The sequence below is a fragment of the Orcinus orca genome, chromosome 15, assembly GCF_937001465.1.
Source record: "Orcinus orca chromosome 15, mOrcOrc1.1, whole genome shotgun sequence".
Classification (NCBI taxonomy): domain Eukaryota; kingdom Metazoa; phylum Chordata; class Mammalia; order Artiodactyla; family Delphinidae; genus Orcinus; species Orcinus orca.
In genome coordinates this window covers 69768897-69793525 of record NC_064573.1, presented here as the reverse complement: position 1 = coordinate 69793525, position 24629 = coordinate 69768897, and the positions used below count along the sequence as shown (strand labels likewise).

The 24629-nt window shown below is 45.4% G+C and overlaps 1 protein-coding gene across 5 annotated transcripts in view; it reads left to right on the top strand.

Annotated features, from left to right (window-relative positions):
• The window catches only part of SEZ6L (seizure related 6 homolog like), a 201992-nt gene that overhangs the window by 159397 nt on the left and 17966 nt on the right, over positions 1-24629 (top strand). For 3 of the 5 annotated variants that reach the window (XM_033412785.2, XM_033412784.2, XM_012538199.3), the window contains exons 10-12: positions 3002-3198; positions 9582-9776; positions 12475-12666. In XM_033412785.2, the coding sequence (XP_033268676.1) occupies positions 3002-3198; positions 9582-9776; positions 12475-12666 (584 nt within the window). The remainder of the gene's footprint in view (positions 1-3001; positions 3199-9581; positions 9777-12474; positions 12667-24629) is intronic. The other 2 variants (XM_033412786.2, XM_033412788.2) reach the window with 2 other exon arrangements.

The window sequence follows — 24629 nt, the reverse complement described above, 5'->3', positions numbered from 1 at the left end:
ATTCTTAATCTTAACCGCTGTGCCACCAGGGAAGTCCCGAGAACCCAGCCTTAAACAACGGCCACGTCTATCCCTTTAGAAAGTAGGAATGCTTAGTCCCTGTTGCCTTATTCTTAGCTTAGGGGACTTTGAAATTCCAGGATGACAGGAGAAGTTGCATTTAATAGTTTGTTGCACACAGTTTACAGAATACATTCCCATAAATAAGGGTTTCTCAGCCTTAGCACTGTTGACATTTTGGACCAGATAACTGTGGTCCAAATTCTTTATTTGGGAGAAGGCTATCTTGTGCATTGTAGGATGTTTTAACAGTCTCCCTGACATGGACTCACCAGTGGCATACCTCCCCCGCCCCCCCGGGACAACCATGTCTCTAGACATTGCCAACTGTCTCCAAGCGGCAAAACCACCTCTAGCTGAGAATCACAGACATAAGCCATCTGATGTCATTTGGTATAAATGGCAATCCAAAAAGAGAATGATGGTGATGGCGGTGATGATGGTGGTGGTGACAGTGATAGTGATGGTGATGGTGGTGGTGGTGATGATGGTATGATGCACATAGTAACATTACAACATGACATAACATTCAAATGACCTGACCAGACTTGTTCAGGTGCTACCAGTGAACCTAGAGTCTGATCCCAGATCTTCTGCCTGCCTTACCTCACTCTGAAAGCCCATGACATAGACTGGAAATATTAAGCCCTATTCGCAGACAAGGAACTTCAGAGAAAACACATGCCCTCCATGAAAGTGTCGAACCAAGAATGAAACCAGAGCTTTCTGATTTCCAAGGCTGTGTGCTCCTTCCTGTTTTAGAAAGAACAGAGAGTTGTGCTAGGGTTTTCATATGAAAGCTGTTTGCACCCTTGAAGATGCTTCTACTGCATTGAGATCATTGAAATGAATGATAGAATAAAGCCAAGTTGTACACTGTCTGCAACCCACTGTTACCAGCGGATCGGCTGTGAAGTTGGCTTATGGAATATATCTGCCATCTACCACGTTTCGCACTAGCCTAATCCAGCACTTTCATGAGCTATTGATGTTTTCATGGTACTGGAGTTAAGAGGCTCTTCCATAGTTCAAAAGCTGACATCAACCCTACTATTTCTGTTGTCAAATAGGGTCTCCAGCAGACTCTTTCATGGCGTAGCATTTATTGAGCACCTACTGTGTGCAAGAGAAGGCGGCGACTCCAGAATGTCAATGTAATAGGGCTTTAGCGGCTGTCGCCTGGTTGTAAACTGGCGGGGAGTAGGTGGAGTCTCGGAGCTTGTCTGGAAGCCCTGTGTGCAAAGCAAGCGCACAGCTTTTGTTAGGAGAGGATGTTTGGGGGTGGTGCCGGGGAAGCTGATGGAGGTTATGGGGACAGTTAGAATCTCCCTAAGCCACCTGTTGGGACAACTTGACATGAGGAATTATGGTAGATAAAATATGTCCCCTGCCCTCTGGAAAGAGACCTTCAGCAGTGTGCCTTGTGTTTCTGTTGCTTTGTTCTTACTACTTCAAGCACCAACAACATGGGTGGTTTCCACATCTCCTCCCTGCTCCTGGAGTGGCAGCAAACACCGCCCTTGGGCAGTGGATGAAGCGGGGGCGTGGGGAGGTGGGGACGCCTCTCCTCCGGCAGTGAATTGCTCAGTCAGGATGCTCCTGTTTAAAAATCCTTTACTGTCTCCCATCCCCAGCAAGATGACATCCAAGTGACCTAAACTTGTCTCTCTAAACCCTTCATGGTCTGTCTCCTGCTTCCATGTCTATACCCAGAGCCGGGCACACTGACCACCAGGCAAGTTCCTTCAGGAGTTATGACCCCTCTTCCTTCTTCCCTCTGCCTCAGGCACTGCCCTCTCCCCCCCACCTCCTGTTTATCTGCCTAGTGGTCCCCTTCTCTTTCTTGAGGATCACTTCCTCCAGGGAGGCCTCTCTGATGCCCCCCATCTGAGTTAGACACACTTCTCTGCACCTACCTTGACTGTAACTCCTACCACAATCCCTGGCTTTCTCGTCTAAACAGACCTCTGCTCTGTGACTCCTCGTGTCCTCTGAGCACAGCACGGTGCCTGGCACATAGTAGGTGCTTGGAAATATTAGGGAGGGGATACAAGTAAAGGAGAAAGACATAAGAGAAAAAGGGAAGAAAGAGAGAAGCGGAGAAGGAGAAAGGAAGGAAAGAGGCGTAAGTTAATATCTGTCCATGATTGATGCAGCCGAAGTTGAACTGTCTGGCGTTCCTACAATCACAGATCAATTTTATCCAGCACACCTAACATAGCACAGGTTTCTTTGCCGTACTGAAGTGCTTTCTGGATTATTAACTGTCCATCGCTGTCCAAATATTGAGTGTCAAGGTACTCTGTTGTGTTTGGGTCTTTAAAAATGTGTCATCCTGTGATGCTCTGAATAGTGATGGCAGGTTGGAGCATATTTCATGAATAAGTGCTCCATCCCATTCTCTGTTCCGTCCCCTAAACATAATAGATTAGCTGGTTGATTTTGAGGAATTTGCCGACGATAAGTGCAAGGATCATTTCACCTTGTATAAGAATGCAAGTTATCATTAGCAAGCAGTCAGCTTGCTCTGCGTCACAGAAAAATGGAAGACCCATGTCACACCCCCAGCAGGTGGCTCAATGCCCAGCACTTAGTTTCACCCAGGAAAAAAAGTTGTTAATGACAGGGGTATTGAAGGCAATTCTACAGACAATGCAGCACTTGACTCTGCAGTGAGCTCCATGCTGGGAAGGTCCTTTCATGAATGAGTGTTCAAAGGCCCAATCCATCCACAGATCTGTGTGCGATGCTTTTAGAAGGATCAGCACATCCTGTTCACAGGTTCAGTCAATGCCTTCCTCACCCCCAGTTCCTAGCTTGGGATCTGACGCATAGTATATCTCAAGAAAATGAGTGTTGCTTGAAAAAAGAAATCAAAGGCTTGTTGAATGCCTGTTAACTTGGCTTCACAAGACCCCTTCTCTTCTCTCTGCCCCCCAAGCCTGAACCTAAGCAACAGCGACATCCTGACCATCTACGACGGTGATGAGGTCATGCCCCACATCTTGGGGCAGTACCTTGGAAACAGCGGACCCCAGAAGCTGTACTCGTCCACGCCAGACCTAACCATCCAGTTCCACTCAGACCCTGCCGGGCTCATCTTTGGGAAGGGCCAGGGATTCATCATGAACTACATAGGTAAGTATTCTAGCCAGTCACTTTTTCTCCTTGGGTTTAGGTGCTAGTTAAGACAATTTCTTCTAGATATGTCTTTTGGGGAGGGTTGTGCTACATGAGTTTTTTAATATATTGATACGGTAAATATACCTCGTTTTTTTTTAAGAGGTTGGTCTCTCTAGTCGGAAGGACAAGGGTTCAAATCTTAGGATTATCATTGATGACTGTGTGACCTTGGGCAAGTCACTTAACCTCTCCGAGCCTCTTTTTTGTCATCTGTAAAATGGAAATAGTGATACCTCCTCCACAGGGTTGATATCAGGACTTAGTAGATAACGTCTCATAACTTTAAGATTCATCATTTTTCATTTGCAGTCAGCTGTGACTTTATATCATCAACACACTCTTCCATATTTGCAACTTCTCAAAGCATTACCTATGCCATCTTGCCTGAACTGAAGCTTGGCTCTCCCGTAAGGACTCTTCTTCTCCTGCAGCCCCATCCAACCAAGACAGCCCTTTCTCTCCTACCTCCCATACTTTATTTTTTTAAATTTTTATTGGAGTATAGTTGATTTACAATGTTATATTAGTTTCAGGTGTACAGCAAAGTGAATTAGTTGCACATATACATATATCCACTCTTTTTTAGATTCCTTTCCCATATAGGCCATTACAGAGTACTGAGTAAAATTCCCTGTGATATATAGTAGGTCCTTATTAGTTATTAATTTTATATATAGTAGTGTGTATATGTCAATCCCAATCTCCAATTTATCCCTTCCCCACTCCCCCCCTGGTAACCATAAGTTTGTTTTCTACATCTATAACTCTATTTCTGTTTTGTAGATAAGTTCATTTCTACCCTTTTTTTAGATTCCACATATAAGCAACATCATGTGGTATATGTCTTTCTGTGTCTGACTTACTTCATTCCATATGACAGTCTCTAGGTCCATCCATGTTGCTGCAAATGGCATTATTTCATTCTTTTTTATGGCTGAATAATATTCCATTGTATATAGGTACCACATCTTCTTTATCCATTCCTCTCTTTTTTTTTTTTTTTTTTTTTTTTTTTTTGCTGTATGCGGCCTCTCACTGTTGTGGCCTCTCCCGTTGTGGAGCACAGGCTCCGGACGCACAGGCTCAGCAGCTGGGCTCACGGGCCCAGCCGCTCCGCGGCATGTGGGATCTTCCCGGACCGGGGCACGAACCCGTGTCCCCTGCATTGGCAGGCGGACTCTCAACCACTGCGCCACCAGGGAAGCCCTATCCATTCCTCTCTTGATGGACATTTAGGTTGCTTCCACATCTTGGCTATTGTAAATAGTGCTGCTATTGGCGTTGGGGTGCGTGTATCTTTTCGAATTATGGTTTTCTCCAGATATATGCCCAGGAGTGGTATTACTGGATCATATGATAGCTCTATTTTTAGTTTTTTAAGGAACCTCCATACTCTTCTCCCGTACTTTATATTCTTTCTTGCTGGTGTGTCTTCCAAACCTTTTCTCTTCCCATCATCTTTAAAAAAAATCCTGCTATAAAGTTCAAACTAAGTTCACACGTGAGCATCCAGTACCCGCTTCTTAATTGTTTCATCTACCCACACCCTTCCCTCCTCACTCCTCACCCTGAAACTCCCTCTTATTCATTCCTGGCTCCATCCCCCTCCTCTGCTCAAGCTCTAAACCTTGGAGGGTCCCATCCTGGACCCTGTCCTGCCTTCTCTCTGTGTGCTGTCATCCAGGCCCATGGTTTTATCTGTATTCCATTGACCCCTAGTTTGTACCTACAGCCTTGACCTCTCCCATGAACTCCAGATCTCTCCAGCTCCCTGCTCACTGCGCTCTTGCATGTCCCACTGGCAGCTCAGGTTTAGCACGGACAGAACAGAGCGACCTCTTTGCCTCCCTGCCCTCACCACCTCTCACTGCTCCTGCTGTCTGCCCAGCCCAGGAGGCGGGACCACAACTCTCCTGGTTTCTCAGGCTGCTTCCCCTGTATCCAGTCCATCCTCTCAACTCTACTGCCACAATATATCTCAGATCCAAGTACTCTTCTCCATCTATCCATGTCCACCACCCTAGTCCAAGCTGCTATCCTCGCCAGCAGTCACGGGACCAGAACACTGTGAAGTCCCACTGATCCCAGCCCTGGAAGGGACTTGAACTGAGAGAGTGTCTGGTCCAGGCCTGTCTCGTCACAGCACAAGAAGCCCTGGACCACCAAGGATGAGGGACTTGATCATCAGGGGCAGACCTGAGGCTCACACCCAGGCTTCCTGGCTCCCAGCTCTTAGGGTTCTCTACCCCCAATATTTTTGGCAATAGCAGAGAACCTGGGAGACATAAAGAGGTAGAGAAGCCCTAACTTCTTTCAGCATCCAGGATGGTGGGTGCTTGCCTCCTGGGGGTTTCAGTGGGCAGGATTCAGCCAGCAGTTAGGGGACCTGCTTGCACCCCCCAGGGAAGAGGTTGGCATCTTGATTTCCAAGGTGGAACCGGGAAAAGGAGGACTGATCCTGCCAAGTCTCTCTGCCACCACCAAAGACCCTCTGGCTTGAGCACGATTCCGTGTCTTTGGTTCCTCCCCTTGGCTTGAAGATTTGCCCATCTCTAGCTAATACAAAATGTTCTCTTTGTATCTCCTACTGCCTCCAGAATACAAGCTAGTTCCCTGACCATTGGCCGTCTCAAGGAGCCTCATGCATATGAAAATAAGTCCCTTGCTTTTTTTATTTCCAGCTGGTGGACACTTCCCATCCCCACTCTGCTCTGCAGGTACCTCTCAGAGAAGCAATCACAAGTATTGATCTTTTTTTTTTATGTTACTCAGGGGCCTTTTTACCCTTGATGGCGACACTGGGTATTTTCAGGGTGTTACTGCTGCCACTTTCCATGCGTTCTTTACTGGGTGATGCCCTGGGCAGAGGCTGTCCAGGTGACGTGCCCTCCAGAGTCAGCTGCCTTTGGAGGGAAAGTTTCTGGTGACTTGGCTTCAGTCTGTCTCCTTAGACCTTTCCTCCCCGCCTCCCTCTCTACTGGAAGATGAGGTCATAGTTTTGTTCATTTGTCTCCTCTGGTGCCCGAGTCAGTCTTGCAAAACTGCATTCAGCTTGATGGAAGAAATATGACTCTATCCAAGGCTGCCCAAGGTTGACCAGAAAGCCTGGCCATTGTTCAGTTTGGCAATATTTTGAAGAGGAGGTGCTCTTGTTAATTGAAGCTCAAACTTAGATTTGTGTGACAATTTGCAGTTGGCAAGCACTCTTACATATATTATTTTATTTCATCTTCAAACGCATTATCTCCATTTTCCAGAGAGTTTGGTTCACAAGCTTTCATGCTAAGCCCTGTCCTAGGCATCAGGATACAGGAATGAATAGAATTCTCTCCCTGCCCTTGAGCCAGTTAGTGAAAATGGAAGAGTCCCATTAACAGACAATATCAGGATCATATGCTGATGAGCACAGGATTTCAGAGAGTGCTTCCCAGGGGTATACAGCCTGGCTAATATGGGTAACACAAAAAGAGAGAACAGCTCAACTTTTTTCTTATTTCTCTTAAAGAAACACAGGTTAATTTCACAGAAAAGGAAAGTGGGCCTTTGTATGTCAATGTTGATGTCAATCAATTGCCCATGACTACCCGGGTTGAAGACCATGTTGTTTTCAGAGGAGGCCATGCCTGAAGTCAGTGGAAAAGAATGCCGTGATTGATTAGTGATGTCTGTCATGGGCATGGGAGAGGTATTTGTTACCCTGGGTCTAGATTTAACAAGTCACAGATGCAACTCCCATCCAGTAGAGGGATCAGATGGAAGGGTTAGGGGTTTCTGTTGTCATCTAGAGAATTCGCTTTTTCTTTTTTGGCTGCGTTGGGTCTTCGTTGCTGCGTACGGGCTTTCTCTAGTTGCGGCAAGCGGGGGCTACTCTTTGTTGCAGTGCGCGGACTTCTCACTGTGGTGGCTTCTCTTGTGCTGGAGCACGGGCTCTAGGCACACGGGCTTCAGTAGTTGTGGCTTGTGGGCTCTAGAGCGCAAGCTCAGTAGCTATGGCACACAGGCTTAATTGCTTTGCGGCACGTGGGATCTTCCTGGACCCGGGCTCAAACCCGTGTCCCCTGCATTGGCAGGTGGATTCTTAACCACTGCGCCACCAGGGAAGCCCCTCATCTAGAGAATACTAAAGCTCCTACACTGATCTCAAGGCCTGACCCCAGCTGTGGAAAGTGGCCGAGGCTTATCTGCTCTGGCTGCTGTCAAAACCTTCCATAGGAACACTGGCCTTACATGGTTCTGACTTCCCGTAATTCTCCTTTGCACAGACAGAAGCAAAGACCCATTCTTCTCACTGCTTCTTATGTTTTGCTGTTGTCTGTGGTCAAGTGCATGGGAGGGAAGGGAATTAAAAAGCAGAGATAAGTAAGCAGTGTTTTTCAAAGAGATATTGGTCACTTGTATGTTTATTCCTCTAATCCCAGGGTAATAAAAAGTTCCATATTGTAGGTCAACTCCAATCAAATGACAGTGGCTCCCTGGAATGTTGTGTTGAGAAGGATTGGGAGGTTTCAGCTTGATTCAAAGAAAGAGATTGCTATGGTTGATTAGTGATGTCTGCCATGAGCATAAGACTGGGAAGTGGTGGTATGTATTCAGTACATTTAGGTATTTCTTTTGCCCAGAAGTTGGACCATGGTGCTGATCTTTACTGTGAGCATGGAACCATGACTTCAGATCTCTATATTCCTGGTGCCTGGCACATAGTAGGCACTCACATCTTAGTCAAACAAATCAATGAATCCATATAACTTGTCTTAGTGTTATTTTTATATCCTGCACATTAATTTGTTTTCATCTTGCCTCTAGGGATAGACAGGGCCATGATTCTTGTCTCCATTCTCTGATTGAGGACAGTGAGGCTCAGAGACGTTTATTGACATGACTGGAGTCACACAGCTTCTAAAATAAAGAAAGAAGATTAGAAGGGAAGTTCTCTGACTCCTGGGCCAGTTTTCTCATTCTAAGCAAAGTTAACAAAGGTTCATAGGAACAGATAATTCCAGAAGCTCTGCCTAGGGTGTTTGGTGAACATGCAGACTCCTGAATCAGGGTCTCTGGGGGTAGAGTCTGGGAACTGAAGAACAGAAGGTTAAGTGACTTAGCCAAAACCACCCAGTTAGTAGACAGTAGGGCCAAGGTTTGAATCAAGGCTCTGCTGCACGGTGGCAGCCGCTGAGAATGACAAATGTGATGAATGCTACGGAGGAGATGGGAGGGCCCGTGGAAATGTATAGCCATGCCGGCTCATCTTGAAAAGTCAGACAAGCAAACCTTTCTCAGTCCCAAAGCATCTGGTACAAGGCAGACCACATAGCAAGTATTTGCCCCCATTTCTCCTCTTTCATCCAGAGTTTGAACATTTGCAGCTGTGTCCCAAATCCAGGGCTTGGCTGATTTTTCAAAGGCCTAAAAATAGAGGCTCCTGTCCCCCACCAAGCACTTCTAGAAGCCATTTCCCGCTCCCCTTCTTCTTGCAGACACCCAGGAGATCTCCTTCCCCCAAATAAAATCATGATGAAATCCCTGGAAAAGCCATTGCTTGTTTCTCAGAATGACTTGCCTGCAGACAATGGAGGTACTTTGCCTTTCCCAGAAGCACATTAGAACCGCAAATTAATTATATGGCATAATTAGCCCTCTTCTCAGACTCTGCGCAGTGGGCACTTGGAAGCGAGAGTGATAATAGTGGGCTTTGGATTGCTACCTTAGGGACAAAGGTTTGCAGGAGGAAAACAGAATTATTCCAGAGGAAGATTCTGTGACGATAAGCTGTGTGTAGATTTTCCGGAGTGTGGTTAATGTTCACTGGTGGTAGGCAATGTGATTTGAAGAATGCAGCCAATAATTATTTCTGTCTTAATAGTTACGTATTTATCTTAGTCTGCATTACAAAAATGTATATGCCTAATCTATCAAACCCATAGATTTATGGACATTCTTAGGATAAGGCTGAGTGTAGTAGCAACCTATTGCTACATAACAGATGACGCCCCGCAAAATTAGCAATAAACGTGTACTATCTCACAGTTTCTGTGAGTCAGGAATTCAGGAGTTAATACTGGGCGGTCCTGATTTGGGGCCTGTCATGAGGTTATAGTCAAGATATCAGCTGGGGCTGCAGTCCTCTGATGGCTTGGCTGGAGGTTCCACATCCAAAATGAACAGAAATCATTGTAAAGTCCCCCTAGGGAAGAGTTCTTGCAGGTTAAGGGATTTCAGAAGTTGTGTTGCTTACTTCTGGGGGCTTTTTCTTCTATTTTCTCTTTCCTCTGACATTCATAAAAGGAACCCCCAACGACAAGGCCACCTCCCCATCTAAGGATGATGTTTTTGTTTTAAAGAGGTGTCAAGGAACGACTCCTGCTCAGATTTGCCTGAGATCCAGAATGGTTGGAAAACCACTTCTCATACGGAGCTCGTGAGGGGAGCCAGAATCACCTACCAGTGTGACCCCGGCTATGACATCGTGGGGAGCGACACCCTCACCTGCCAGTGGGACCTCAGCTGGAGCAGCGATCCCCCATTTTGTGAGAAAAGTAAGAGTAGTCTTGTTGTTTTCCTCTAGGTCATTGGATGGAAAATCCCTCCCATGGAGTATTTTTTGCGTGGATGCAGAGGAGCTATTCAGTGTAGAATCTGGCCTCTCTTCTACTCCACCAACACACTGGTGCTGTTCACCAATGTCATTTTGTAGCCCAAGGGCAAGGATCTCAGACCCAGGTGGTTTCAAAAGCCTGGCAGATAATGGAAATAAGTAAAGCAGGCTGGGTGTGAGACATTAGGGAATGGTGTGGACTGTGGTCAGCAGGAATATATGTAGCCTGTGTAAAAACATCATTCAAATTCAAGTCGTTAAAATACCTGCAGAAGCCAAGCAAAACAAATCTAAGTTGGCCCTAGGAGCCCCAGTTCAAAACCCCTATGGTAGGTAGCCAACTTTTTTTTTTTTTTAAGGCACGTGTTATTTTCTCAACAGTTCCAAAATGGAAATAGTTTGATCGATGATAATTTTTTAAAAGAAGTAGCTTGAATTTTCTGGCAATGCCTTAGTGAAGGTGTCTAGAGAAACAAGAAAACTTCTCCTTGTTTCTAAACCTTCAGTGGTCTTTCTCTTGCATTTACATTGAAGTAGACACTGGTAGGTAGCTGCCTTTATCCAGACAGCATCCAGCCCAGTCTCCTGGTTCCTTCTGCCTGCTCCCCTAAGTGCTGGCCTGAGTGCAGGCCAAGTATGTCTAGTGATAGCTGAGTTTCACGTCTTGAAGAGGGGTAGCGACAGCAAGTGCCTCTAATGGTTTCTACCCTGATGTCTTAGTATCGGGGTGGGGGGAGCTAAATTTGGCCTCTCCCCTCATCCATTTGCTTCCCACCTCCTACCTAAAGCTCTAGTCTGCAACCTTCTTCCTGGGAATCCTTTGGTCCTTGGTGATACTTTGGTAGATCTGTTCAGCATGACTTAAATCACCAATTGCCCAAGAAGAAATATTAAGTGCAGCAGAGAAAGAGGCTGTCAGGGAAGGAGAGCATGGGGGGGCTACATACAATTCCTGTCATAAACATTCCAACATCAAGGAAAATTATAACGGTGGGGAACATGAAAGAACTCGCTGAAGATCCCTAAAACCGGCTACACAGACACATCGATTTGTTCTGCAACAGAATGTGGGGTGTGTGCATGTGTGTGGATTGTGATAGAAAATAAAAAGGGACCGTGAGCTGTGCAGTTAGGAGAGATCCGTCACGAGTCCACCAGTGCGATCTGCATCATCATTATTATTGTTTAAACATTTTTAAAGGCTTGGAGGGGACATAACTAGCTCTCTATGGGGGATCCCCTCCCATGCCTCAATTTTTGCCAAGAAAAGGCCCAGAGTAGAGCAAATAAATGTGTATTGGGCTTGTTGTGTGCCTGCATGTTTATGTTCCCAGGCTGGGTGCCACGCTCACTCTGCGTTCAAGACACAGACCCACCGAAGCGCTTCTCTTCTAGTGAAATGAGAGCAGAATAACCTCCTAGAACAATGGGGTCCCACCTAGAAGTCCCTGAATGTTATAGCCACCTTTCATTGGTTAAGCTCCACTCTTGACATTAAAAGATGTAAATATATAACTATATCTTAAAATTGTGCCAGTAACATACGGTAATCAAGTGGTAGTAAAATAATGAGGTAGAAAGTGAAAATCCCTTATGATCTGCTCTCAAGAGTTTATTCTGTTTTATTCCAATTGCATATGTTTGTATGTGTCTGTTACACACGTACGTAAATGTGTGTGTGTGTGTGTATTGTGTATGTTGAGATATTTATGGCTACACATACAGACATAGCTGCAGATACAGATACTTTACCATAATAGGCATCAATTGCTAGAAACTGCCTTGCAACAGCTTTTTTCTTCAACTCAGAAATAGACATCTTTTCATATCACACGTGTGATCTACTTCATTCCTTTTTATTTTTATTTTTGCAGCACAATGAGAAATAGGTTTTATTTAGTCTTAAGATGTTTCCTTTCTGCATAAATATTAACAATAGTGTATCATGAGTCACAGTGTAAAATTTACATTACTGTTGTCAATTTAAAACCCAGTTTCTCTCTTTTCCATACTTCATTCCTTTTTAATTGGTTTATTATTTTCCTTTTATCTATATTGACTTTTTAACTTAAAAGTAATGGACACTTAGGACTTCCCTGGCCGTCCGGTGGTTAGTACTCCGCGCTTTCACTGCCCTGGGCCCGGGATTCGATCCCTGGTCGGGGAACTAAGATCCCACAAGCGACACGGTGAGACCAAATAAATGAATGAGTGAACGAATGAAAGAATGTAATGGACGCTTATTTTCCTGTAGTTAAGTACTGCAAAGAAAGCAGTAAGAAAGAGCTCTTTGTTCTCATTAGTGGTTGGTCAGGATTTCATGGAATGGTTGCCGCATGATATTTAACTCCTCTTATGTTAAAGGATTGCTTTTTAACCATTACAAATATTATTATGTGCAGTGTGCAGTCTTGTATATGGGTCTTTGGGCCCTGATGCAAACATTTCTTTGGGCAAATTTCTAAAAGTGAAATTAAATTCAAGTCTCTTTTGTCCTGGCCTGTTTTCCAGCCGCATGCAGTGTCTTTCAGACAGGGAAAGAACTAAGTGAGGAAATGTTCTAGATCATTCTGTAGTTCTTGGCAAACCAGTGGTCATCAGGCCCTAACACCCACCTGGTTTGGTTTCATCTTGTGTAGTTATGTATTGCACCGATCCCGGGGAAGTAGACCACTCGACCCGCTTGATTTCGGACCCCGTGCTGCTGGTGGGCACCACCATCCAGTACACCTGCAACACGGGCTTCGTGCTGGAAGGGAGCTCCCTCCTGACCTGCTACAGCCGTGAAACCGGCACGCCCATCTGGACCTCTCGCCTGCCCCACTGTGTTTGTGAGTCCTCGTTATTGGCTTGAGCCTCCGGGATGCATCTGGGGGTTGGCTTCTTCTTATTCCCGGTGGAGGGCTGGGCTGCTAGGAGGCGGTACCCACTCTTGGGAGCGTTTATTATCACTGTCCCCCAACAATAGCTACCAGGGATTGAGGGCATGGCTACTCTAACACTTATGGTAAGTTTATCAGGCACCGTGCTGAGTCCTTTACCAGATTTCCCTCTCTTCCTCCCTGGTGCTTCGTGAGCATGGCAGTACTGTCTCCATCTTCCGAAGAGGATACTAAGGTTCAAAGAGGCAAAGTCATTGCCCCAGGTCACACAGCTAGTTAGTTAGGAAGAAGGCCAGAGGCAAACCCAGGCCTGCATGACTCTAAGTGATTAAAATGGAGCCGTCCAAAGGGCAGTAAATAGAGTGATTCAGACTCTCTTTGACCCTCCTCTGTGGGGCCATCAAAGCAAACGTTTGGTTAATAAAACACTTTGGGGGGTTCTCTACCATAAAAACTCAAAAAAAGTCTTCCAAGGTCACTCTGAGAATGGAAGAGTAACTGCATATTCTCACCAGGCAGAGGAGGTGGAGAGCAGGGGTCTTGGGGGGGGGGGGGGCGGGGTCTCAGCCTCGATGGCACGTGGGAATCATCTAGGATGTTTTAAAACGCCCTGGAGATTCGGATGCAATTGGTCTGGGGTGTAACGTGAGTTTCAAAAGCTCCCCGAGGTTTCTGATGTGCTGACAGGGATCGGACCCATTGCTTAAGAAAAGCTTGAGGCTCTGCAGAAGGAACAAAGCCTCACACGATACCTGGGGTTTAGAGATGTCAGCTGCACTGCTGTTTTATGAGTGTGTTTTGAAGAGATCCATTAAGGGCACAGACAGCCCAAGCTCCCAGAGCTACACTGAGGTCTCGATAGTGCTGGGGAATCAGACTTTAAACAACAACAAAAGAATAGATGTTTATTGTATGTTTATGTTTATTGTAAACTACATCTTATGTGATGAACAGAGTGTAACTTAAGGACGTGGCTCTCTTGAAGTAGCTGTGTTTTGTCACTTCTCACAAGTATCAAAGCAGGCTTTGTGGAGTTTTTTCATGGCCACAAACAAGCAGCCCTGCCATTTAGATGGATACAAGCATTCACGGTTTGGAAGACAATTGGAAAGCAAGAAAATCCTTGTCCTTTTCCATTGGATAAACAGATACAGGCAGACCTCAGAGATACTGTGGGTTCAGTTCCAGACCAACACAATAAAAGAAAATATTGCAATAAAGCAAAATTTTGGGTTTCCCAGTGTATATAAAAGTTACGTTTAGCCTATACTGTAATCTATTAAGTGTGCTATAGCATTACGTCTAAAAAAAAAAAAAAGTATGTACCTTAATTTTAAAAGACTTTATTGCAAAAAAAAATGCTAACCCTCATCTGACCACGCAGGGTTGCCACAAACCTTCAATTTGTAAAAAAAAAAACGACACACAGTATCTGTGAAGCGCAGTAAAGCAACGTGCAATAGAACAAGGTGTGCCTGTACTTACGGAGCACTTATTGTATGCCAGGCCCCGTTCTGAGCAGTCACATGCATTAATTCACATTCACATAATTAATTAATAACAGAGATGTTTGTTGCTTCTGATAAAGAACAGAGCATGGTCAAATTCAAACTCTGGGGAGACCTTCCTCTCTTTCTATTCATGAGGCAGCCAAGGCCAGGGTCCCCTGTGGTAGTCCATGAATTCAGCTTTCTCAGCCCACAAAAGGGATTTATCACACAGACCCAAATAAATGAAAAATTTAAGTGCACATCATCTACTTCATAGATTTTCCTTAATTGACATCTGATTCCTTTATTAGAGGAAGATTTATGTTTCTGGGTTCCCATTTTCTCTTCTCAAAAAGGGGGAAGGCGTGGTAAGAACACAACATGAAATGGACCCTTTTAGCAAATCTTTAAGTGTATAATAGAGTATCGTTAACTCAAAGGCATGGTGTTGTACAGCAGATCTTTAGAAGTTACTGACCTTGCATAATGGGAACTTACGCCTGTTGATAAGCAATTTCCCCATTTCCCCTTCCTCCAGCCCCAGGCAGCCACCATTTCACTCTCTGGTTCTATGAATTTGACCTTTTTTTAAAAGATTTTTTTATTGAAGCATAGTTGATTTCCAATGTTGAGTTAATTACTGCTCTACAGCAAAGTGATTCAGTTATACATATATATACAGTCTTTTTTTTTTATACTCTTTTCCATTATGGTTTTTCATAGGCTGTTGAACATGGTTCTCTGTGCCATCCAGTAGGACCTTGCTGCTTATCCACTCCATATATAAAAGCCTACATCTGCTGACCCCAGCCTCCCACCCCATCCCTCCCCCAGCCCCCTTGACAACCACCAGTCTGTTCTCTATGTCCATGAGTCTGTTTCTGTTTCCCAGAGAGGTTCATTTGTGTCATATTTTAGATTCCACATATACATGATATCATATGGTATTTGTCTTTCTCTTTCTGACTTACTTCACTTTGCATGATAATGTCTAGTTGCATCTATGTTGGCCCAAATGGCATTATTTTATTCTGTTTTATGGCTGAGTAGTATTCCATTGTATATATGTACCACATCTTCTTTATCCATTTATCTGTCGATGGACATTTAGGTTGTTTCCATGTCTTGGTTGTTGTGAATAGTGCTGCTATGAACATAAGGGCGCATATATCTTTTTGTATTATAGTTTTGTCCAGATATATGCCCAGGAGTGGCATTGCTGGATCGTATAGTAAGAATTTGACTATTTTTTAAAATAAATTTCCATTTTTTAAAAAATATTTATTTATTTAGGCTGCGCTGGTTCTTAGTTGTGGCACACAGGATTTTTGTTGCAGCATGTGGGCTCTTAGTTGTTTCATGTGGGCTCTTAGTTGCGGCATACAGACTTCTTAGTTGTGGCACGTGAACTCTTAGTTGTGGCATGCAGACTCTTAGTTGCGGCCTGTGGACTTCTTAATTGCGGCATGTGGATTCTTAGTTGAGGCATGCGGACTCTTAGTTGCGGCATGCATGTGGGATCTAGTTCCCTGACCAGGGATTGAACCCAGGCCCCTGCATTGGGAGCGTGGAGTCTTACCCACTGGACCACCAGGGAAGTCCCTGAATTTGACTATTTTAGATGCATCCTATAAGTAGAACCAGACAGTATCTGTCCTTTTGTGACTGGCTTATTTCACTCAGCATAATGTCCTCAAGGTCCATCCATGTTGTCACGTATGGCAGAATTTCCTTCTTTTTCAAAGCTGAACGATATTCCATTGTATGTATATACCACGTTTGCTGTATCCATTCATCCATCAGTGATGTTTGTTTCCACATCTTGGCTAGTGGAAGTAGTGCTGCAATGAACACAGCGGTGCTAAAATCTCTTTAAGATCCTGATTTCACTTATTTTGGGTAAATACCCAGAAGAGGGATTGCTGGATCATAATGCTTGTTCTATCTTTAATTGTTTGAGGAACGTTCACACAGTTTTCCATAGCGGCTGCACCATTTTGCATTCCCACCAAGGGTTCCCTCTTCTTTGTGCCCTCACTAACTCTTGCTGTCTTTTGTTTCTTTGATAATAGCCATCCTACCATGTGTGAGGTGATATCTTATTGTAGTTTTGATTAGCATTTCCCCGATGACCATAACGTTGAGCATCTTTCGTGCACATGTTGGCCATTTGTATATCTTCTTTGGAGAAATGTCTATTCATGTTCTTTGCCCTTATTTTTTTTTGCGGTACGCGGGCCTCTCACTGTTGTGGCCTCTCCCGTTGTGGAGCACAGGCTCCAGACGTGCAGGCTCAGCGGCCATGGCTCATGGGCCCAGCCGCTCCGCGGCATGTGGGATCTTCCCGGACCGGAGCACGAACCCGTGTCCCCTGCATCGGCAGGCGGACTCTCAACCACTGTGCCACCAGGGAAGCCCCCTTTGCCCATTTTTTAATTGGGTTATTTGTTTGTCGGCTATTGAGTTGTAGGAGTTCCTTACGTATTTTGGAAATTAACCCCTTATCAGATACATGGTTTGCAAATATGTTCTCTCATTCAGTACACTGAAGATTTTTCTGATTGTTTTCTTTGAAATTGGACCCTTATCTGACACCATACACAAAAATCAACTCAAAATGGTTAAAGACTTAAATGTAAGACCTGAAACTGTAAAAATTCTAGAAGAAAACATAGGGGAAAAGCTCCCTGACATTGGTCTTGGCAATGATTTCACGGATATGACACCAAAGGCACAGGCAACAAAAGCAAATATAGACAAGTGGGAATTCATCACAATAAAAAGCTCCGCACAGGGCTTCCCTGGTGGCGCAGTGGTTGGGAGTCCGCCTGCCGATGCAGGGGACACGGGTTCGTGCCCTGGTCCGGGAAGATCCCACATGCCGTGGGGCAGCTGGGCCCGTGAGCCATGGCCGCTGAGCCTGTGCGTCTGGAGCTTGTGCTCCGCAACGGGAGAGGCCACAACAGTGAGAGGCCCGCGTACCTCACACACATACACACACAAAAAAGCTCTGCACAGAAAAGGAGAGACTTTATTATTCTGTTTGCACAAGTAACAGGGAATCTTGGACCACACAACCCTGTGTTCCCATCTGCCTTATTCCTAGAATTTCAGAGCTGAAGGGAATCTGGGAGATAAAATGCAATTGAGGATAACCTTGAGATAAAACACAGCTGCCCTCATTTTACAGATAATAAAAATAGTTGTTATCTATCGACTGTGTAAGACATTTTGCTAAGCATGTTATATGTATTTGTGAACATATATGTATACATGTATACAGTATGTGTGTATATACACGCACGTATACATTAAGGAAACTAAAGCTCAGAAGAAAATACAGATAACAGTAGTTATCATGTGTAAAATACATCGCTAACTAAATTATATATATATGTATTTTTGTGAATGTATATATGTGCACACACACATATATAAATGCGTGTGTGGAGGGGGGTATGTAAAGGAAATTGATTCTCAAAGGGAAGTATGACTAAGGTCACAAAACTTCTTTGTGGGCAGAGCTAGGATTCAGATTTAGGGCTCTGATCTCCAAGGCCAGCATCCCTTCCACCAGCCTGGCACCGCCATCATTTTACCATGGGTGGCAGGGCGCAAACTCATACAGGGCTGTCCTAGTGGAATTGTAGTCTATGGTCCTAACCCCTTAGCCACCACCACATCCCTTCCCAGTCCCCAGACCTATGGGCTAAGTTCTGACACTGACTGGTTGGTTCCTGTTTGGGGCTTAATTGTGTCCCCCCAAAAAACAATGTCGAAGTCCTAACCCCCAGTGCCTGTAACCATGAGGTTTGGGGAAATAGGGTCTTTGCAGATATAATCAAGTTAAGATGAGGTCATACCAGATTACGGTGGGTGTTAATCCAGTGACTGGTGTCCTTACAAGAAGAGGGAAATTTGGACTCACATGGAGACACAGACATAGGGAGAGCATTGTGTGATGAGAGAGGCAGTGACGGGAGTGTTGTACCTGCAAGTCAAGGATGCCAAGAATTGCCAGAGACCAGCAGAAGCTAGGGAGAGGCAGGGAAGCATCCTCCTTCCGGAGGTTTCAGAGGGAGCAGGGCCCTGCTGCCTCCTTGAATTCAGGCTTCTAGCCTCCAGAGCTATGAGACAAGGAATGACTGTTGTCCTGCGACCCCTGTTTGTGGCACTTTGTTACAGCAGCCCAGGAAGCAAATACAACTCCCATTTCCCCTTTAAAATACTGAAAGGTGGAAATATTTTTTAAAAGAAAGAAAAGGCACCTCACTAATGAGGCACAGCCTCCAAAGACCCTCTGGGCTGCAGCACCTGCTGGGTTTCCGAGAAGCAGCCCCAGTCCCTCCGGGGCCGCCGCCTTTCCCCAAGATCTGCAGAGCTCTGGTGAGAAGGTGTCCCTGACACCCATGCTAATGAGTTCACGAGTCAAGCTGGGTGTCAGGAGACACGCCATCCTCCTCCCACATGCCAGGAGAACCCAGCATGGGGTTCCAGCATTGATCCAGGCAGATGAGGCCGACGGGAGATGACACATGAGGCAGGAGGACAGTCAGATTCTAGCAGCGAGGTGCCCAGACTGAGGGGGCGGTTGTATCTGGGTTCCGAGAGTATTTTTTGTTTGTTTGTTTTTGTTTTGTTTTGTTTTGTGGTACGCGGGCCTCTCACTGTTGTGGCCTCTCCCGTTGCGGAGCACAGGCTCCGTACGCGCAGGCTCAGCGGCCATGGCTCACGGGCCCAGCCGCTCCGTGGCATGTGGGATCTTCCCGGACCGGGGCACGAACCCGTGTCCCCTGCATCGGCAGGTGGACTCTCAACTGCGCCAGCAGGGAAGCCCCTGAGAGTATTTTTAGCAAGGTTATTGGACATAAAACAGCTTTATTTATTTATTTTTTAAAATTTATTTATTTAGTTAGTTTTGGCTGCGTTGGGTCTTTGTTGCTGCATGCAGGCTTTCTCTAGTTGTGGTGAGCAGGGGCTACTCTTTGTTGCGGTGCGTGGGCTTCTCATTGCAGTGGCTTCTCTTGTTGCGGAGCACGGGCTCTAGCCAAGTGGGCTTCAGTAGTTGTGACACGCGGTCTCAGTAGTTGTGGCTAGTGGGCTCTAGAGCGCAGGCTCAGTAGTTGTGGCACATGGCTTAGTTGCTCCGTGGCATGTGGGATCTTCCCGGACCAGGGCTCGAACCCGTGTCCCCTGCATTGGCAGGCAGATTCTTAACCACGGTGCCACCAGGGAAGTCCAATAAAACAGCTTTAAAATGTTTCTTCTGCTGAACCAAGGAAACAGCACTGATTTGATGAGCACCTTGGCTGTGCGCAGCCCTTCCCCAACATTCACACGTTTAACCCTCACAAAACTGCATGAATGGTTTGCGTGTCTACTTAAAAGCAGGCAGAGAAGGCCCAGAGAGGGTTAGAAGCTTTCCTGAGGTCACACAGCAGGGAAGGGGAAAACCCAGGATTCCAGCTAAAGCCTGCCTAACCCCCAAAGTGTCTTCTTCCTACCTCGTACTCTGCAGCCCTGGTTCCCGGGTGAAGCTCTGGGGCTCTACTGTTGACCAAGACTTTCCACCAACAAGCAAATCGTATAAGCTCTGGACATCTGCAGCCTCTGTTCACAGTCACTTGCCAGCGCCATCGTTCAGTCCAGCTGGGACTCAAAGCCATGTCTTTGCACTCCTGGTCCGTTTACCCCAGGCCACTTCAAGAACAGACAGGTCAGGCGAAGGTAGAGGGAAGAGTCTGAAATTTGCTGTCAGACCCACCTCCAGCTCTGCTGTGTGACCTTGGACCAGTAGCTTGCCCTCTCTGGACCTAGGGCCCCCATCTATGAAAACGGATTACTACTTCCTACCACGCAGGTTTGTTGGATGTAATTCGGTCATTTAACAAGTCCTCTTATCTGCAGGTGCGCGCTAGGACAGAGGTTCCCAAACTTTCTCAACTCACAGTATCTTTGGAGTGTCAGGATTGTTTCGTAGATTTCCTAGGCCAGAATACCTAACAATTCTGTTTATTAAGCAGTTGGGTCCAAACCACTTAATAGGCAGCTGTATCCTGACAACGTAGGAGCTGCTTGAAAAAGTAATGCACATAAATAGAGAGAAAAGATTGTAAAATTTTTATTTCGTTCTTAAGTAATACTTATTTACAATTTACAGTAATAATCCAACTACTGCTGCGGGAGTGTGTGTGCCTCCTGGGCTCTGCCACACTTCTCAAACTCTTAGCATCAGACTGGACTCTGCCACCTGCATCTCCTGTTCCACACTGATTTTGTCACAGTTCTTGCTTTTTAGCACAGCAACCACAGAAAACCTAGCTTTGCAAAGATGGGGCATCATCAAAAAGAATGCAGCTCCATTGTGAAGCAGTTATACTCCAATAAAGATGGTAAAAAAAAGTAAATAAACTACAATCTATATGCACCCAAAAAAAAAAAGAATGTAGCTCAATCTGATGTTAAAACTGAACTTTCTCAAGCTAGGAGTTCACATGAGGCTGGAAGATGTCACTGTGTCTCCTCAACATTTTTTAAAAATCTCACAACACCCCTGTGAGTTCATGGTGGCACCCGGGGGCATCATGGTATATAGTTTGGGAACAATGGTGTTAGGTCCTGAAAATATGGCAAAAATGCAGCAATATGTAAACAGACACAGTCTGCATTGTCAGGGATCCTGGGGTATATTGAAGATGGGGGAGGAGAAACAAGTCTATGAAAGAAATAACAATGGATCCACAGTATCACCTCCTCCAGAAGGGCCTCCCTGACTGCCTAGGCTAGGTCATGTTTCTCTCATCTGCACTCCCATGGCTCCTATAGCTACACAGCACTTGCTGCAGCTTATCGAAATGATCTGTTTATATGTTCAGAGACTCAAACACATACCTTGCTTGCTAGGAACGTATCCAATTGGTTCTTGTATCCCTTGGGCCCAGCAGGCTCAAAAAATGACAGTATTTGTTACTATTACTGTCATCGTCCTTGTTAGCAGTACTAATGCAGGCTTTATTGAGTTTCGTGGCTTTGTTGCAGCTTCCCTTCTTTGGTGGCGGCATGATAGATGGCTGCTGGGGGTCCCATCCAGAAGACATAAACCACAGCATGAAAAGTAATGAGGCTCTGACAAAGACAGCGAGGGTTTTATGGGTGGCTCTCCAGAGAGGCATGTACGAATTCCCCAGGAGGCCCTGGCCCTTCACAGCCCTGCCCCCAGAACACCACAAGTACAAGATGTGGAGATTTCCTGACCTGGAAATCCTGACCTGGATAGAACCCACATGGCCAGACGGTGGCCACAGTAAATGTTTCCATTGATGAGTCATCCCCAGCAGCCTCACCTCGGCCAGCATGCCAGGCTCTAGCTGGGTGCCCTTCTTCATTTAAAAATTCCTGTCTCTGAGGAAGCAATAGCTCAGAGCAATTCACGATAGCCCAGGGAATTTGGGCAGGAGAAGGGCCCTTCATTATAGCAGAACCATTAAGTGCACAGGACTTCAAATCCAGCAGGTCAGGTTTGCATCTCAGCCCTGCCACTTGCCAGCTGCGTGACTTTGAACAAGCCAAAGCCGGTGTCCTCATCAGAAAGAATGATCATGCCAACCGTCAATATAGACGCTCATAACAGTGTGTCTGGTATATAATAAGTGCTCAGTTAACATTGGTTGCTAATTAGCACTCAGTTTCACTGCTCCACTACTGTAGAGTATATTACAAATCATTCACAGCAATAACCAAGAAACCTGATTTTGAGCGTTTCGCACAGATGTGCTCTAAAAATGTACATTTTTCCCTATACTTAAAGGGGGGGGGAATGGGAGGAAGATAAAAATGAGGGTAGGTTTGTGATTATGTCTATAAGACCATCAGTCCAAGTCACTTGAATTCCTGGGAGAGAACAGGTTGAAATCACACGGATTGCCGTCAAAATTGTTTAAACCTTAGACACGTGATTCTCAACCAGGGGTGAATCTGCTTCCCAGGGGACAATTGTCAAAAGCAATTTCTAGAGACATCTTTGGTTGTCACAACAGGGGAAGAGGAGTGCTACTGGCATCTAGTGGGCAGAGGCCAGGGATGCTGCCCAACATCCTACAGGGCACAGGACAGCCCCACCACAAAGAATTACCCAGCCCAAAATGTCAACAGCATCTAAGTTGAGAAAACAATCTTATTTCGAAGTGTGGGTACCTCCTCAGTGTAGGAGTGTCATTGACCAGGCACCAGCCACATCTCAGCTTAAGAGTGGGGTCTTGGTCCAGTCCGTATACGTAGCAGGCAGGAAAAAGTGAAGTCCAGAGACATGAATTGATTCACCCAAGGTAACACAGTAGATCCCGGCCTCCAGTTTCAAATTCAAGTCACTTCCTCATCACTTTCCTGCCATCTTCTGGGAGCTGAAGATAAATACAGATGCCTTCAAAGACAGCTGGTTTCTGCCAGAGGTGGAATTCCATGTGGAATTCTTTCCAGACTCTTACTGATGGTTGGGTCAAAGTTGAATTGGATTGACTTTGGAGGCAAAGACTCAAATCATGACTCAGCCACTTCCGTCTTGTGGGACCTTTCACAAGAGACCTTCCCCTGAGCCTCAGTTTCATCATCTGTAAAATGGCTGTATGGTGCGGTGATTAACAGTGGACTCGGACCACTTGGATTTGAATCCTATCTCTCCCACTAACTAGCTTGACAGGTTACCCAGCGAGATACCCAACAGTTCTGTGCTTCATTTGCACCGATATAAAATGGGGAGAGTCATAACAATGTCTGTGCCTTGGGGTTGTTGTAATAATTAACTGAGTTTATAGGTACAAAAACTCCAGATAGTGCCTGGCTCATAGGATGCTCTCAGTAAACTTTGGCTATTCTGGTCAGTACTGTTACCATCTTTAAAGATTTAGGGGAGGATTAGAAATAATATTTGCAAATCATCTGGTACAGAATGGGTATTTGAATATTTTGGAAATCAGTGGATTAAATTATTAATTTCTTAACCATGTCAAGACACCTGAGCTGCAGTTCTGAGCCCTAAACCCTTCAGCCCTAAAGTTCTGGCTGGACTTTAAGAGTCTATTTCTGTTTTGTAAATCAGTTCATTTGTACCATTTTTTTAGATTCCACATATAAGTGATATCATATGGTATTTTTCTTTCTCTGTCTGACTGACTTCACTTTGTATGGTCATTTCTAGGTCCATCCATGTTGCTGCAAATAGCATTATCTCATTCTTTTTTATGGCTGAGTAATATTCCATGGTGTGTGTGTGTGTGTGTGTGTGTGTGTGTGTGTGTGTGTGTGTGTATTCCACATGTTTATCCATTCATCTGTTGATAGACATTTAGGTTGCTTCCATGTCTTGGCTATTGTAAATGGTTCTGCATGTATCTTTTTGAATTAGAATTTTCTCCGGGTATATATGCTCAGGGAGTGGGATTGCTGGATCATATGGTAACTCTATTCTTAGTTTTTTAAGGAACCTCCGTACTGTTTTCCATAGTGGCTGCACTAATTTACATTCCCACCAACAGTGTAGGAGGGTTCCCTTTTCTCCACACTCTCCAGCATTTGTTATTTGTAGACTTATTTTTTTATTATTATTATTTTTTGCGGTACTTGGGCCTCTCACTGCCGTGGCCTCCCCCGCTGCGGAGCACAGGCTCCGGACGCACAGGCTCAGCGGCCATGGCTCATGGGCCCAGCCGCTCCGCGGCATGTGGGATCTTCCCAGACTGGGGCACGAACCCGTGTCCCCTGCATCGGCAGGTGGACTCTCAACGACTGTGCCACCAGGGAAGCCCATTTGTAGACTTTTTGATGATGGCCATTCTGACCGCTGTGAGGTGGTACCCCATTATAGTTTTGATTTGCGTTTCTCTAATAATTAGCGACGTGGAGCATCTTTTCATGTGCCTCTTGGCAATCAGTATGTCTTCTTTGCTGGCTGGACTTTAGAATCACCTGGGGAGCTTTAATAAGAATATTTGGGGGGACTGATTAAAATTCCTTAGGGGACAGAGCCGGCTCACTGAATAACCTGGGGTGATTCTACTCTGAAGCCAGGTGAGAACAGCTGAGGACACCTCCCCTTCATCTTCCGACCTGCTGTCAGTCTCTTCCTTTACCTCCAGATCTAAGAATTTGTCCTTTGTCACTTTCTATCTCCGCAGGGCCAGGACAGTGCCTGGTATAGGAAATATTGTGGAATACATGAACATTAAGTTACGTGAAGGCAGGGGCCATGTCTGTCTTGCTCATTGCTGTATGTCCAGGGCCTGGCACATAGAAGGTGCTCAAGAAATATTTGTTATACTCATTAATCTGTTCATTTATGAAAGAAAATTCCAGGGAAAGTTTGTAGGGAAATCCTTCTGCATTGCCACTGCCACCTGCTGGCCACTCTGCTACACTGCAGGTAATACA